The sequence below is a fragment of the Bos taurus genome, chromosome 4 (assembly GCF_002263795.3).
Source record: "Bos taurus isolate L1 Dominette 01449 registration number 42190680 breed Hereford chromosome 4, ARS-UCD2.0, whole genome shotgun sequence".
Taxonomy (NCBI): domain Eukaryota; kingdom Metazoa; phylum Chordata; class Mammalia; order Artiodactyla; family Bovidae; genus Bos; species Bos taurus.
In genome coordinates this window covers 37,112,836-37,127,992 of record NC_037331.1, presented here as the reverse complement: position 1 = coordinate 37,127,992, position 15,157 = coordinate 37,112,836, and the positions used below count along the sequence as shown (strand labels likewise).

Sequence of the window (15,157 nt, the reverse complement as noted above, 5' to 3'; positions counted from 1 at the left end):
AAATCTGAATTGATTAAAATATAGTAAGATATAATAAGAGAAAATAAAACCAAGATCTGATGGCACCTTGGTTCCCTACACTAACTCCACAATGAAAATAAGTTTTAAGTAATTATGTACACATAGACAATATACATGTATATATCAAATATGTGTGTATGTATATGTGTGTGTTTGTGCTAAGTTGCTTCATTCATATCCAACTGTTTGCAACTCTATGAACTGTAGCCCACTGGGCTCCTCTGTCTATGGGATTCTCCAGGTAAGAATATTGGAGTGGCTTGCCATGCCTTCCTCCAGGGGATCTTCTGAACTCAAGGATTGAACCCACGTCTCTTATATCTGCTGCATTGGCAGGTGGGTTTTTCACCACTAGTGCCACCTGGGAAGCCCCGTGTGTGTGTGTGTGTGTGTGTGTGTGTGTGTGTGTGTGTGTGTGTGTTTTGTTGTTCAGTCTCAAAGTCAAGTCCACCTCTTTGCAACCCATAAAACTGCAACATTCCAGGCTTCCCTGTCTTTCACTATCTCCCAGAGTTTGCTCAAACTCATGTCCATTGAGTAGGTGATGCCATCCAAACATCTGATCCTCTGTCCCATTCCTTCTCCTCCTGCACTCAATCTTTCCCGGCATCAGGGTTTTTTCCACTGAGTTGCCTCTTTGCTTCAGGTGGCCAAAGTTTGGAGCTTCAGCTTCAGCCTCAGTTCTTCCAATGAATATTCAGGGTTGATTTCCTTTAGAATTGACTGGTTGGATCTCTTTGCTGTCTAAGGGAGTCTCCAGAGTCTTCTCGAGCACCACAGTTCAAAAGCATCAATTCTTTGGCACTCAGCCTTCTTTATGATCCAACTCTCACATCTGTACATGAGTACTGGAAAAACCATAGCTTTGACTAGTTGAACCTTTGTTGGCAAAGTGATGTCTCTGCTATTTAATATGCTATCTAGGTTTGTCATAGCTTTTCTTCCAAGGAGCAAGTGTCTTTTAATTATATGGCTGCAGTCACCATCCATAGTGATTCTGGAGCCCCCCAAAATAAAATCTGTCACTGTTTCCCTTTTTTCCTCATCTATTTGCCCTGAAGTAATGGGACCAGATGCCATGATCTTCATTTTCTGAATGTTGAGTTTTAAGCCAGCTTTTTCACTCTTCTCTTCCAACTTTTGTATGTGTGTATATATAATATATGTGTATATATCTAGATATATGTATTTATTCCTTACATGAATTGTATATATGCTTTTTAGGAACAATTAACAGGTTAGAGATTCAGTCCTTTGTCACTGACCAGGACTACAAATAATGATATGTTTAGTTTACAATGAATGATACTTACGGCATCATTTCCTTTCATTATGCATTCTTCTGTTTTTAGTGCTGTACTTGGCCAGTGTATCTGAAATAAAACATAATGCACTATTATGCAAACACATGTAAAAATAAACTACACTGAAAACCCATTTCATTTTTTCTGTAAGTCAATACTTTATAGTTTATTTTGGTTTTTTTTTTGCTTCTATTTCTTTCTTTGAGAAGATCAAGAGGTTTATCACTTAACTCAGATATTATGGAGCCAAATAGGCCTTAATACATGAGAGATATTGGGGACTTATAAAAGTGGTGACAGTAGCATTGAATTATGATGATCTTATTATGATTAAATTTATTATCATAAGAGTAAAGCACTACATGGTTTCAACTATAGGAATACAATATTACCTTGATATTGTTATTACTGTATCAGGCCCCCTAAGTTTCTTACAAACAATATTCAGCATCATGTGGTCATTTGCTTTCACAGTGCAGTATATAAACTTTTAAATATTTTGGCCACCTGATGCAAAGAGCTGACTCATTGAAAAAAACCCTGAAGCTGGGAAAGACTGAGGGCAGGAGGAGAAGGGGGGCGGGTGGAAGATGACAAGTTTAGATGGCAATCACCAACACAATGGACATGAATTTGAGCAAACCCCAAGAGATAATGAAGGACAGGGAGGCCTGGCGTGCTGCAGTCCATGGGGTCGCAAAGAGTTGGACACAACTTAGTGACTGAACAACAACAAACAGAAACACATGAGCACTTTTGGTTATGTTGCAACATAAAAAAGAAAGACAAAGAACAAGTAGTGATACCAAAGAAAGCCAGTTAAAAGCCAAAAGCACACACAGAAAAGCCTAGAATCAGTGCTCTTCATTATATCATAGACCTGTCGATGGAGCATATATGCTTCAGGAACAATATCACATTAACGTAACAACAAAGGTTCAATTGCAGCCTTGCATCAGCCTGAAGAGGGTCCTTAACACCATTACAGAATAAGGATGCTGGAAGTGAAACTGTTCAATTTATAAACTTTATTGATCCTTTTTTGGAAAAAATTCAGACACTGAGTGATAGGTTTTCTCAGATGACTTCTAAAATATATTCTAATTTGAGATTCAATTTGGTTTTGGAATTATAGTTTTACTATGGATGCATAAATCATTCAAAAGGATATGCTAGAATGTATGTGTGTACATGTGTAAACACAAGCTCAAAATACAAATTAATTTTAGGATTACTCATCACTGGAAAGATAATTTTCTTATTAATATGAGTAAATCAGAGAATATCTCACCCGTCAATCATAATGATTAACATTCTTAAGATCTTTAATTTACAAGAAGCAAGGCTTTTCTTCTTATAATATTTACACCACTTTTTATTTACTTTTCATCATTATATAAAATGAGACTTATTTAAACTATATTTCTACAATTTCAAAGTGTTTGATAACCAATTCTTTGGGAAAAATACCAAAGTTCAGCTTTTCAATGTTGAAACAGACAAGAGAATAACCTCAATTTACTACCTCATTCTCCTCAATCATTGGTTTTATGTGGATTATTTCTGGGACTATTTGAACACATTGTTTTGGGTGGGTGGCAATTCTCTAGAGGATTCCTATATTTTGTTGACTAATTTTGTTTTCAGCTATCTTTTCAAACAGCCTTGGAAGATAGAGATAGATCCTCCCTCCAGGGCAAATAGATTTTTTTCTTGATCAGGATAATAAAGATAATGTCTCCCTCTGGGCAAAGGCTGGACAGGTTTGCTAGAAGACTCCTTTTAAGGCTGAGAGTATTCTGAGCTGGAAGTTGGTAAATTGGGTGCAAGATATATTCACTGTGTGTACAACATCTCCTTAGGCTGCTTGGCTCTGTGGGACTTGAGGAGGAAAAGACAACTGATGGAAACATGAGGCTCATACAGTCTGCGGTACTGGGAGTGACTAGGCCAGGTGCCTCCTGTCTTTTGCCAGCATCAATGAAACTATGACAGGTTGACTTGTCTAAAAGCAAGGTAAAATTCACAGTTCTTGACACAAACAAAAAATAATATATTCCTTGGTGGTGAAGACAATACATGGTTCTTCTAGGATTGCCAGAATGTGTTATTTCTAGCAGCAAACCCAATCATGACGACTGCTCTGCTGCTGCTAAGTCGCTTCAGTTGTGTCCAACTCTGTGCGACCCCACAGACGGCAGCCCACCAGGCTCCCCCGTCCCTGGGATTCTCCAGGCAAGAACATTGGAGTGGGTTGCCATTTCCTTCTCCAATGCATGAAAGTGAAAAGAGAAAGTGAAGTCGCTCAGTCGTGTCCGACTCTTAGCGACCCCATGGACTGCAGCCCACCAGGCTCCTCTGTCCATGGGATTTTCCAGGCAAGAGTACTGGAGTGGGATGCCAATAATGAAATCATTACTTCAGGCACATCTTCAATGATGTTCCCAGATAACTTTTACATGATGGCAAGTAAAAATTTACATATTTTACAAGATGGCATTTGTCCCTCCTTTAATGCTCTGAATTGTTTTTCTTACTTTTTCTTCCTATGATTTCACAGTATGTGTTCAATTTTAGCTCTCTCATTAGGCTGTAAGTTACAGAGGGCAAGGCAGTGACTAACTTCTGTAGCCCTAAAATGCCTACCTGACACAGGGTCTTTAATGCCATCACTGCTTATTCATTGGCTACTGACAGATTTGTGTCAGTCAACATTTCTTTATCACATTCTTCAAAAAGTTAATTCACTAAAGGATCCTACAATACAGTTTGAGAGAGAGATTCACTGACATGAAAAGGCTACAATCAGTGTCAAGTAAATGAGACAAGCAGCACTTTTCAGTTTAATCAGGGAGGAAATCCTACAGAATTTAGTGAGTGTGAAAGACTGGCAGGATTTCCGAGGGCAGAGAAAATGGTCTTAACCAGATCACTCTGGGTTCACAAAGGGAAAGAAGTAGAAGATTAAGTTATGAACACTTAACCACTGAAGTCCAACACATCGGAACTCCCCTAAGGAATAATATACTTGAGTTTTGCTTTTATTGTTGTTTATACTTTAGTTTCCTTTGGTTTGTTTTTTTTTAACACAATTTAACAGGCTCAGGACTGTATTCAAATGTCCACTCAGGTGAGAAAAGACAAGAGAATGATCTCACTGGAAATCAGAAGTTATTTTAAAGCCATTATGTACAGATGTTCTGCCAAGACAGTAAGGGAAATGATTTTCTTCATTTGTTTTGGCAGTTAGGATGCCTTTTGGTTCTGCTCCAAAGTATAGCATCAACAAAAAGTCATAAAATTAAGCTATCTGTTCTGCATAAAGCATTTTTAAAGGCAGTTAAACAACAGGGTGTAATGACATTTCCAAATTCTCTGCACCAAGAAAGGTACAAAAAGCAAAAGGTTAAATACACATGATTTCATCACAATATTCCTACTATATAATTTAATTGTTCTAATGCATTTTAACAGGCCATTTACTATTCTTGTATAGCTCAAACGGGAAAAATAAAATAAAAATTCAATTACAAAGTATTCTTTTCTGGACTCCCTATTGAACCTCCTAATTATACCAGGATTAAGAATTTAACTATTCTATTGTTACATGATGTTAGAACACTCAGAGATTTTGGAGAGCAAAAACAAATGAACAAAAAAGTAATAATTTAACTGTCTAAAAAACATTATTTCCTTTTTTTATTGAAAAAGATTAAATAAAATGATATAGTAAATGTAAATCTCCCTTGGAATATATTTAAGTGACTAAGACACTATTATAACTTTGTCTAATAATCTCTTCCTAATTCTATTATTCTAATGAAAAATATTGTTTATATTTTAGTTTTTATTTCTATATTTTACATCTATATATAGTACCAGTGCCCATCAACACATATTTTAATTAAAGGTCCTACAAAGGTCATTAAAATCAAGAAAATATGTTTTGAATATAACACATTAAAAGAGACTTAATGGTTTATAAATGGTAGTTTTAACCTGTCACACTTCCCTCTTACTGTTTATCCTTTTATAATTAGTTATAATGACTGTCATTATTCAAATACTTTATAACCAGAATTATAATCTTCTGCATTACAGATGAAATTTGTTCTTGAAATGTTGATAATCAAAAGCTTTTGAATTAGAACACTATTATTATAACACAAACATTTCTGGCCTGGTAAAACTCTGATGTTGGGAGAGATTGAAGCCAAAAGGAGAAGGGGGCAGCAGAGCATGAGATGGTTAGATAGCATCACTGACCCAATGGACATGAATTTGAGCAAGCTCCGGGAGATAGCAGAGGATAGAGGAGCCTGGTGTGCTGCCATCCACGGGGTCACAAAGAATTAGACATAATTTAGTGACTGAACAACAAATGGCCTTTTTAATGGATGAAATCTACTAAATTGCTATCATTAATGTGAAACACCATTTGCCATTTTATACGCAAATTATATTCTAATGCCTTTCTCACACTTAAAAAAAATGAAGTTCTAAAATGGAAGAATTTTTTTCACCTTTCATTCAATAAACTTGAGTGAGAAAAGTATAAATATTTTTACAAATAGAAGTGACTAAACTTTATTTATAGATATCCAAATTAAGTAGTGCAACTTTAGCTTTAAATAATAGTGGTAAGAATACTTTTAGAAGAAAAAAAAAGGTGAAATTTAGAAACAGAAAAGCCATGGGTAAAAGTTAAAGCAAAAATTTATTACTAAATATGGAATATCCGATGAAGTCCTCCCTGGTGCCTCAGATGGTAAAGAATCTGCCTGTAATGCGGGAGACCTGGGTTCAATCCCTGGGTTGGGAAGATCCCCTGGAGGAGGGCATGGCAATCCATTCCATTCTTCTCTAGAGAATCCCCATGGACAGAGGAGCCTGGTGGGCTACAGTCCATGGGGTCTCAAAGAGTGGGACACGAAGGAGCAACTAAGCACAGCACATGAAGTCCTATAAAATACAGCTTAAATAAATCAACATTTCCACTTTTGATTTCTTTATGAAATGAAAAAAGAAAAGAAAATGAAATGAAAAAAAATTTTATATGTCAAACTATATAGTATTGCTATGTCCCCAAGAATAACTTTATTTTTCAGGAAGACTTGGTAATTCTCAAATGTGCACAGATTGCAAGAGGCTATATCAACAGAACAGACAAGCTAGTCCCTGTGCTGTCTTTGAATACCAGAGCCTCCTTGGACTCTCAACTTTGCCATAAATTAACAAAGGGGAAACAGTTCCTTGATCTTGTCATTGGTTTTCCTCCGCTTCTGTCACCAACAACTGTTTCACTAGTCTATTAACCATCACTAAAGGAAACACTGGAGAAGGCAATGGCAACCCACTCCAGTACTCTTGCCTAGAAAATCCCATGGACGGAGGAACCTGGTGGGCTGCAGTCCATGGGGTCGCTAGGAGTCGGACATAACTGAGTGACTTCACTTTCATTCATTGGAGAAGGAAATGGCAATGCAGTCCAGTGGTCTTGCCTGGAGAATCCCAGGGACGGGGGAGCCTGGTGGGCTGCCGTCTATGGGGTCACACAGAGTCGGACACGACTGAAGTGACTTCGCAGCAAAGGAAACACTAGTGATGCAAAGGCAGTAAGAACCATGAGGAAAGAAACCCCTGACAACAAAAGGCCAACAAAGGCCCATCTAGTCAAGGCTATGGTTTTTCCTGTGGTCATGTATGGATGTGAGAGTTGGACTGTGAAGAAGGCTGAGCACTGAAGAATTGATGCTTTTGAGCTGTGGTGTTAGAGAAGACTCTTGAGAGTCCCTTAGACTGCAAGGAGATCCAACCAGTCCATTCTGAAGGAGATCAGCCCTGGGATTTCTTTGGAAGGAATGATGCTAAAGCTGAAACTCCAGTACTTTGGTCACCTCATGCGAAGAGTTGACTCATTGGAAAAGACTCTGATGCTGGAGGGATTGGGGGCAGGAGGAGAAGGGGACGACAGAGGATGAGATGGCTGGATGGCATCACTGACTCGATGGACGTGAGTCTGGGTGAACTCCGGGAGTTGGTAATGGACACGGAGGCCTGGTGTGCTGCGGTTCATGGGGTCGCAAAGAGTCGGACACGACTGAGTGACTGATCTGATCTGATCCGATCTGAATGGTAAGCTGAAGACCGATTTGGGAGACGCAGTTCACACTAAGTAGCATTCTGGTTCTCGATTCTATGGTGTAGTACAAATAGCTTAGGCTTCTTAGAGAAATGAACTTGGTTTTAAGTTCTAATTGTTACTTACTGGCCTCATGGCCTTATTTTCCTCTTTTTTCCATTTACCCAACATGCTGCTGCTAAAGCAATCACCCTAAACTATCATTCTCATTATGTTATACTGAGACATAACGTAATACTCAGACTCTCCCACTGGCTCCTGCATTGCTTAAGTTTCAACAGCTCAGCAGTCAATGTTCTTCAGGATCTGGTCTAAACCATATTTCCTTCCTTAACTATCACTCTCCCCGGTTCCCACCCACATGCCCCCACCTCACCTATCTACTTCAGCCAAATCATTATTTCAAATTGCTCTAAAATTTCTCAGCTTCTTCCCTCTCCTCACTACCAAACTGTGTGAATCAAAATCCCAACTACTATTCAAAGTCCACTTTTAAATTATATCTCCTCCAGGAAACCCCAACTCTCAGTTTATGCATATTTTCTTAGTATTTTATTTGGGCCTTTATTATAGTTCTCTTCAAATTGTGCTATCTATGACAGATGTGTATGTATCTTCTCCATTGCACTAGAAATATTTTAGGGTAGGGACTGTTTTATTCATTTCTGCGTAATTCATATTTCCATGACTATTTGTAGAACTTAGTTGAATAGTCTTTAATATGTAGGACTCTTTTACCTCACTTAGAAATGGAAGCACACAAGAATCATGTGCTAATTCTGTGTCTTATTTAGATAATAACCATGATAGCAAATATTTGGATAACACTACATATTTTCTGGCACTGTTCAAGGCAATTAATAACTCAATTAATTGTCTTATAAAATGCTCAGTCGCTTCAGTTATATCTGACTCTTTGTGACGCCATGGACTGCAGCCCACCACATTCCTCTGTTCATGAGATTCTCCAGGCAAGAACTGAGTGTGTTGCCATATCCTCCTCATGTTTTTCTCTTTCCAAGTCTTCTATCTATACTGCTGCTGCTGCTAAGTCACTTCAGTCGTGTCCGACTCTGTGTGACCCCACAGACAGCAGCCCACCAGGCTCCACCATCCCTGGGATTCTCCAGGCAAGAACACTGGAGTGGGTTGCCATTTCCTTCTCCAATGCGTGAAAGTGAAAAGTGAAAGCAAAGTCGCTCAGTCATGTCAGACTCTTCGCGACCCCATGGACCACAGCCTACCAGGCTCCTCCATCCATGGGATTCTCCAGGCAAGAGTACTGGAGTGGGGTGCCACTGCCTTCTCGTTCTGCTATTGTCACATAATGATCAGAATCTCAAGATACTTTAATATTTTCACCTGAATAATGATTTCCTCTAGCTCAGTCCAAAACATTTTGCACCAAAAGACTTTAGACAAAAGTGCAAAGAAAAAAAAAAGGTTTAAATAAATTTCTAGGAAGTTCCTGATGAAATCAGAGTTTAATCTAAGTATCGTGTTATCTGTGGATTTTAGAGACTTTTCAAGAGAGTAATCTGCAGAAGAAATTTTTTTCTGGCAGGTAGGAGGCTTTCATGAAATAAAACAAATGGAATAATAAGGGTAGAAATTTTATAGTGTTATCACCAGGATTGACTCTTCCATTTTTGAGTGAAGGTCAAGGGTCTTTTATGAATGTGACATAGATACAAGGGAATAGAATTTCCGGGTGAAAGTATCATTACATAGTCTGGGAAATGCTATGAATGAATTAATTTATAAAGCAAAGTCAGTATCTAAAAAACTAACAGTAAATTTATTAAATGGTAATGAAAGTCACTCAGTCCTGTCCAACTCTTTGTGACCCGATAGACTATAGCCCACCAGGCTCCTCTGTCCATGGGATTTCCCAGATAAGAATACTGGAGTAGGTAGCCATTGCTTTCTCCAGGGGATCTTTCTGACCCAGGGATCAAACCTGGGTATACCTGCATTGCAAGCAGACTCTTTACCTTCTGAGATACCAGGGAAGCCCAGTAAATGGTAAGTTCTTACCTATTTCAAAATTGCACAGGAAAAATCAGTCTAATGTGTATATAATAGTACAAGTTCTGATTGTTATAGTTGATCCTTGAACAACATGGGTTCAAACTGTGAAGGTCCACTTAACGTGCGGATTTTTTTCAGTGAATACCCTAATATTCAGGGAATACCCTAATATTTGTCCCCTTTAACAAATGACAAAGCAGAAGAATAAAGGGATTAAGGAATTTGCCGAGTACTACAAATGCAAGTGAAGTGAAGTGAAGTCGCTCAGTCATGTCCGACTCTTTGTCGATCCCATGGACTGTAGTCTACCAAGCTTCTCTGTCCATGGGATTTTCCAGGCAAGAGGACTGGAGTGGGTTGCCATTTGCTTCTCCAGGGGATCTTCCTGACCCAGGGATCGAACCCAGATCCCCTGCATTGCAGGCAGACACTTTACCCTCTGAGCCACCAGAGAATCCCAACTACAAATGCAAAGCCAGGATTTTCTTTGCTTTTTAATATACTGTCTAGGTTTGTCATAGCTTTCCTTCCAAGGAGCAAGTCTGCTTTAATTTCATGGCTACAGTCACCATCAGCAGGAACTGTATTTGTAAATTACAAATTGTATTTGTAAATTACACCTCAGTAAATTAAAAGATGGGAAAAGTTATGCAAAAACAATATGCTGCTTAAATATACAATATGGAAAAAAACTAAAAATCTAACTTGTGTTCCTCATTCAATCTTCATACCCCTACAACAAAGGAGGCACAGTCACAAGTAACACAACTGAATCTAATAACTAATACTAAAACAAAACAAAAAAGCAGTAGGCTACAATAAACAATTGTGTATCATTTTTACATAGCTTAAAACAAGTAACTCTAAACAATACAATGTAATAGGGAAACACTCATTATGATACAATAATTCTTTAAAATTTAAAATTAATAAATAAATAAACCAAAAAATCCATCAGAGTGATGGCTTCTAGGTAGCAGGAGACACAGGAGGAAAAGAGGGAGGAAACGAAAGGCAACTACAAGCAGTGGGGATGGTGATAATGTCATTCTTGAGTTGGTCGGTGAGTTCTAGGTATTTATTTAACTATTATGTCGTCTAAGATATTTACATTATTTATTATTTTATGGAACAGATATTGGGCTTCCCTGGTGGCTCAATGGTAAAGAATCCGCCTGCCAGTGCAGGAGACCTGAATTCGATCCCTGCGTCAGGAAGATCCCCTGGAGAAGGAAATGGCAACTCGCTCCAGTATTCTTGCCTGGGAAATTTCATGGACAGAGGAGCCTGGTGGGCTACAGTCCATGGAGTCACAAAATAATCGGACATGAGTTAGTGATTAAACAATAATCCAAGCAAATAAAAAAAAAGAGAAAACATTTAATCGGGGGAGGGGGAAGAAGTGTGATCTATTTTCCTAATTATAATAATGTATATAGTTAAGACTTAGCTAAAAATTGTGGTACAGCTATAATAGGAAGATGACAGGGCAGATGAGTAGGGGTTGCTGCTGAAATTGTGCAGATATTTTAGCTACGTCACTGCAAGAAAAGGAAGCAAAAATCTTCATCTTCATTTACAGAAAGTCAACAGATATTGTCTAAAACTAGAGATATCACGGAGAAGGTAATGGCACCCCACTGCAGTACTCTTGCCTGGAAAATCCCATGGACCGAGGAGCCTGGTGGGCTGCAGTCCATGGGGTCGCTAAGATTTGGACACGGCTGAGCGACTTCACTTTCACTTTTCACTTTCCTGTATTGGAGAAGGAAATGGCAACCCACTCCGGTGTTCTTGCCTGGAGAATCCCAGGGACGGGGGAGCCTGGTGGGCTGCCATCTATGGGGTCTCACAGAGTCAGACACGACTGAAGTGACTTGGCATAGCATAGCATAGCATAGTGATATCAAGAAAGAACAGTACACAAATGTCACTTCAACACATGGAGATAAGAACCAGAAAATACGAGAGTTTTAAATTATTTTCTCTAGAGATTAGGAATTGGATGGGATGAAGGTGTTCTGCTTTTTATAATTTTTTTAAAATGACTTTAAAAAATATGGACATTGTTCATTTTGACAAACATAAAAATATACAAGTAAATTATAAAGAAAATGTATTATGTAATATATACCTTTATGCCAAAAAATGCTATAGTCTACATATATCTGAATGTTTTATGTAAGGTTGATATAGTTCTGGAAACATATTAATTCAACTCTACAAGCACAGATTATAAGAACCATTTTTCTTCTTATAGTTAACCTTCTCAAAATAGTTGAATGCTTGCCTGTTTTAATATATTTTAATCCTTTAGGTTTAAAGAGCATCCATCTGAATTAGTGATCTTACCAATAGAAATACATGAGTCAGCTACACAGAGTTCACACATCCATATTTCTTCAGGCTAGGATTTTTGGAGTAATAAAGCCCAAAGGGACTTTAAATCAGAATATACAAACCTAGGTGTCAGGAGAGTGGGTGTGGTACAAGGGCCGCTAGGCAAGAGAAAGTTTCAATGCATCAATCAGAAGTCTTCTGGGGATTTGGGGATCAGTGGTGTGCTAGAAAAGTTTATTCTGCATTATTTATAAATCTTCTCAAAATGATTTTATTTTTAATGTGTATTTGATTTCTTTCAATAATATTATCACTCAGAATGTTCATGTGGTCAAGACAATGAAAAATCTAATCCAAGTAACACCCATTTAAGATTTCTCCCTTACTCCTTTTCTTTCTCTCCTGAAATATAGTTTACTCTTTCATACCTCTCTATAGCCACTGCTGATGTGTTCTAAGCTGAGGGAATATACAAGATCCTTGCCTCCCACGAAGAGTCTCTCTTGATATTCATCCAGTAGCATTGTCTGGAGATTAAGAAATCCAAAACGGCTATGAAAGACTGATGTTCTGTTTAGATCCAAGAGCTCTGAAATGCAAAACAAAATGTACTCTAAATACAGAAAATACAAATACCTTTGTAACAATTTTTCATGGCTCTATTTTCACATGTATTTATACTGTGCAGTTAACATTCATTCATTTTATCATAAATACAAATGATAACATTTATTGTTCAGAAAGATTAAAAATATATAATACACTGTCAATACTTGGTTGTGTGTTTGAAAGATGCTAAAATAGTATATATTCTAACCATGTAAAGGGATGGATATTAATTAACTTATAGGGATAGTCATTTCTTGATATGACTTGATATCAAATCAATATGTTGTAAACAGACTCATACAACATTATAGTTCTACTATAATTTTAAAAACAAAAAAAAATTGTTCAGCATTTAAAAACAGAGTATAATGGAAATAAGTTACAATGTGCACAAATTAAAATCTTTTTTAAGTTTATGAATGGAAAAATTTTGACACAACTTAATATGAAAAGTAGGGCTTCCCTGGTGGCTCAGATGGTAAAGTGTCTGCAATGAGGGAGACCCGGGTTCGATTCCTGGGTCAGGAAGATCCCCTGGAGAAGGAAATGGCAATCCACTCCAGCACTCTTGCCTGGAAAATTCCATGGATGGAGGAGCCTGATAGGCTACAGTCCATGGGGTCGCAAAGAGTTGGACACGACTGAGCAACTTCAATAGCCTATGCTTTTAAATATGGAATTATTTTTCACAAACTTTAGTGTAAAGCACACATAGAAAAGTCATTCCACTATGACTTTTTTTTTCCAGTTGAGCTATTTTTTTAAATTTTATTTTATTTTTAAACTTTACAATATTGTATTAGTTTTGCCAAATATTGAAATGAATCCGCCACAGGTATACATGTGTTCCCCATCCTGAACCCTCCTCCCTCCTCCTTCCCCATACCATCCCTCTGGGTCATCCCAATGCACCAGCCCCACTATGACTTTTATATTTACTTCTCTATGTATAATAAAAATCCCAATTCTAAAATAAATATCCCCAAAACAAGTCCATTTAATTCCAGATGAACACCAATTCAGAAAAAATGTTTCTACTTGAAACTGGTTTTGAAAGTCATGTCCAGAATCAAATCACCCAAGTCTGGAAACTATCAGGACTGTGAATGCAATAAAGTAAAACATGGTAGTATTCACTACAGAGGGAATAACTGTTAAAACTGACAGGGATCTACTGTCTAAAACTGTGATTTAGGCTACTGTTTATGTACTACTCTTACTTCAAAAGGACTAAAGAGCCTATTGATGAAAGTGAAAGAGGGGAGTGAAAAAGTTGGCTGAAAGCTCCACATTCAGAAAACTAAGGACATGGCATCTGGTGCCATCACTTCATGGCAAATAGATGGGGAAACAGTGGAAACAGTGGCTGACTTCATTTTTTGGGGCTCCAAAATCACTGCAGATAGTGATTGCAGCCATGAAATTAAAAGACACTTACTCCTTGGAAGGAAAGTTATGACCAACTTAGACAGCATATTAAAAAGCAGAAACATTGTCCACAAAGGTCCGTCTAGTCAAGGCTATGGTTTTTCCAGTAGTCATGTATGGATGTGAGAGTTGGACTATAAAGAAAGGTAAGCGCTGAAGAATTGCTGCTTTTGCACTGTGGTGTTGCAGAAGACTCTTGAGAGTCTCTGGGACTACAAGGAGATCCAACCAGTCCCTCCTAAAGGAGATCAGTCCTGGTTGTTCATTGGAAGGACTGATGTTGTAGCTGAAACTCCAATGCTTTGGCCACCTGATGTGAAGAGCTGACTCATTTGAAAAGATCCTGATGCTGGGAAAGATTGAGGGAAGGAGGAGAAGGGGATGACAGAGGATGAGATAGTTGGATGTCATCACTGACTCAATGGACATGAGTTTGGGTGAACTCTGGGAGTCGGTGATGGACAGGGAGGCCTGGTGTGCTGCGGTTCCTAGGGTCACAATGGGTCAGACACAACTGAGCAACTGAACTGGACTGAACTTACTTCAGAAAGTCAGAATCTGGCAAATCTATGGTATTGTTTGTTTGTTGAAGCTATTTCACTGCATATGGCAGTTTATTACTTATGGTTGTTAAATGATATGTGAGAGACTTTGAGGGTGAGAAAGAATATGACTCCAATATGAAAAACCCTGAAGGCTGAAAATTCCCAAGAAGTCTGCTTGGAAATATTGACAAGTTAACAGATAACTTCATTTCCCAAAAATCTGTTCCTAATGCAACTGACAGAGAAGGTTAAATACTGGTAACCAAAACACTCAAATCCAGATAGCAATATGAAATATGACAGATCTACATTATTTTGTCCACTCTTACACTATTTCTGAGAAAAGAGAAATGAAGTATTTTTCCCCTCTATTAAGAATGTATTAACTTCTATTTCTCTACTCTGAAAGTACTGATCTCCAGCATTTCATGGGATAGGGCTAACCTTAAATCTTTAGTTTAAAACAAGCAATATTGCTAGCATCAAAGTATCATTTATAAAGGTAAAACTTGGTGATATTGAATCATTTGACAATTCATCTAAATAAAGAACTTAAACTTTTTAGGGAGAGATGGAAATAATAAGGTACTTTATTTAGGGAGGATGAAAATAGGAATTTGAGAGATTTAAGGGTTCTTGAATTCTGGAAGACAAATTTTTCCTATTTCGTAATTTTGTCAAGGTAGAATCACATTCTTTTCCTTTCTTACTAGGCATTCACAGAAAGAGATGCACTT

The 15,157-nt window shown here is 37.8% G+C and overlaps 1 protein-coding gene across 1 annotated transcript in view; it reads right to left on the bottom strand.

Moving 5' to 3' along the window:
• SEMA3E (semaphorin 3E) overlaps window positions 1-15,157 on the bottom strand; it is a 273,615-nt gene that overhangs the window by 112,380 nt on the left and 146,078 nt on the right. Inside the window, exons 2-3 of the mRNA XM_003585955.6 lie at window positions 12,267-12,427; window positions 1,335-1,394 (exon numbers count right to left, since the gene is read on the bottom strand). Coding sequence (XP_003586003.2) covers window positions 1,335-1,394; window positions 12,267-12,427 — 221 coding nt within the window. The remainder of the gene's footprint in view (window positions 1-1,334; window positions 1,395-12,266; window positions 12,428-15,157) is intronic.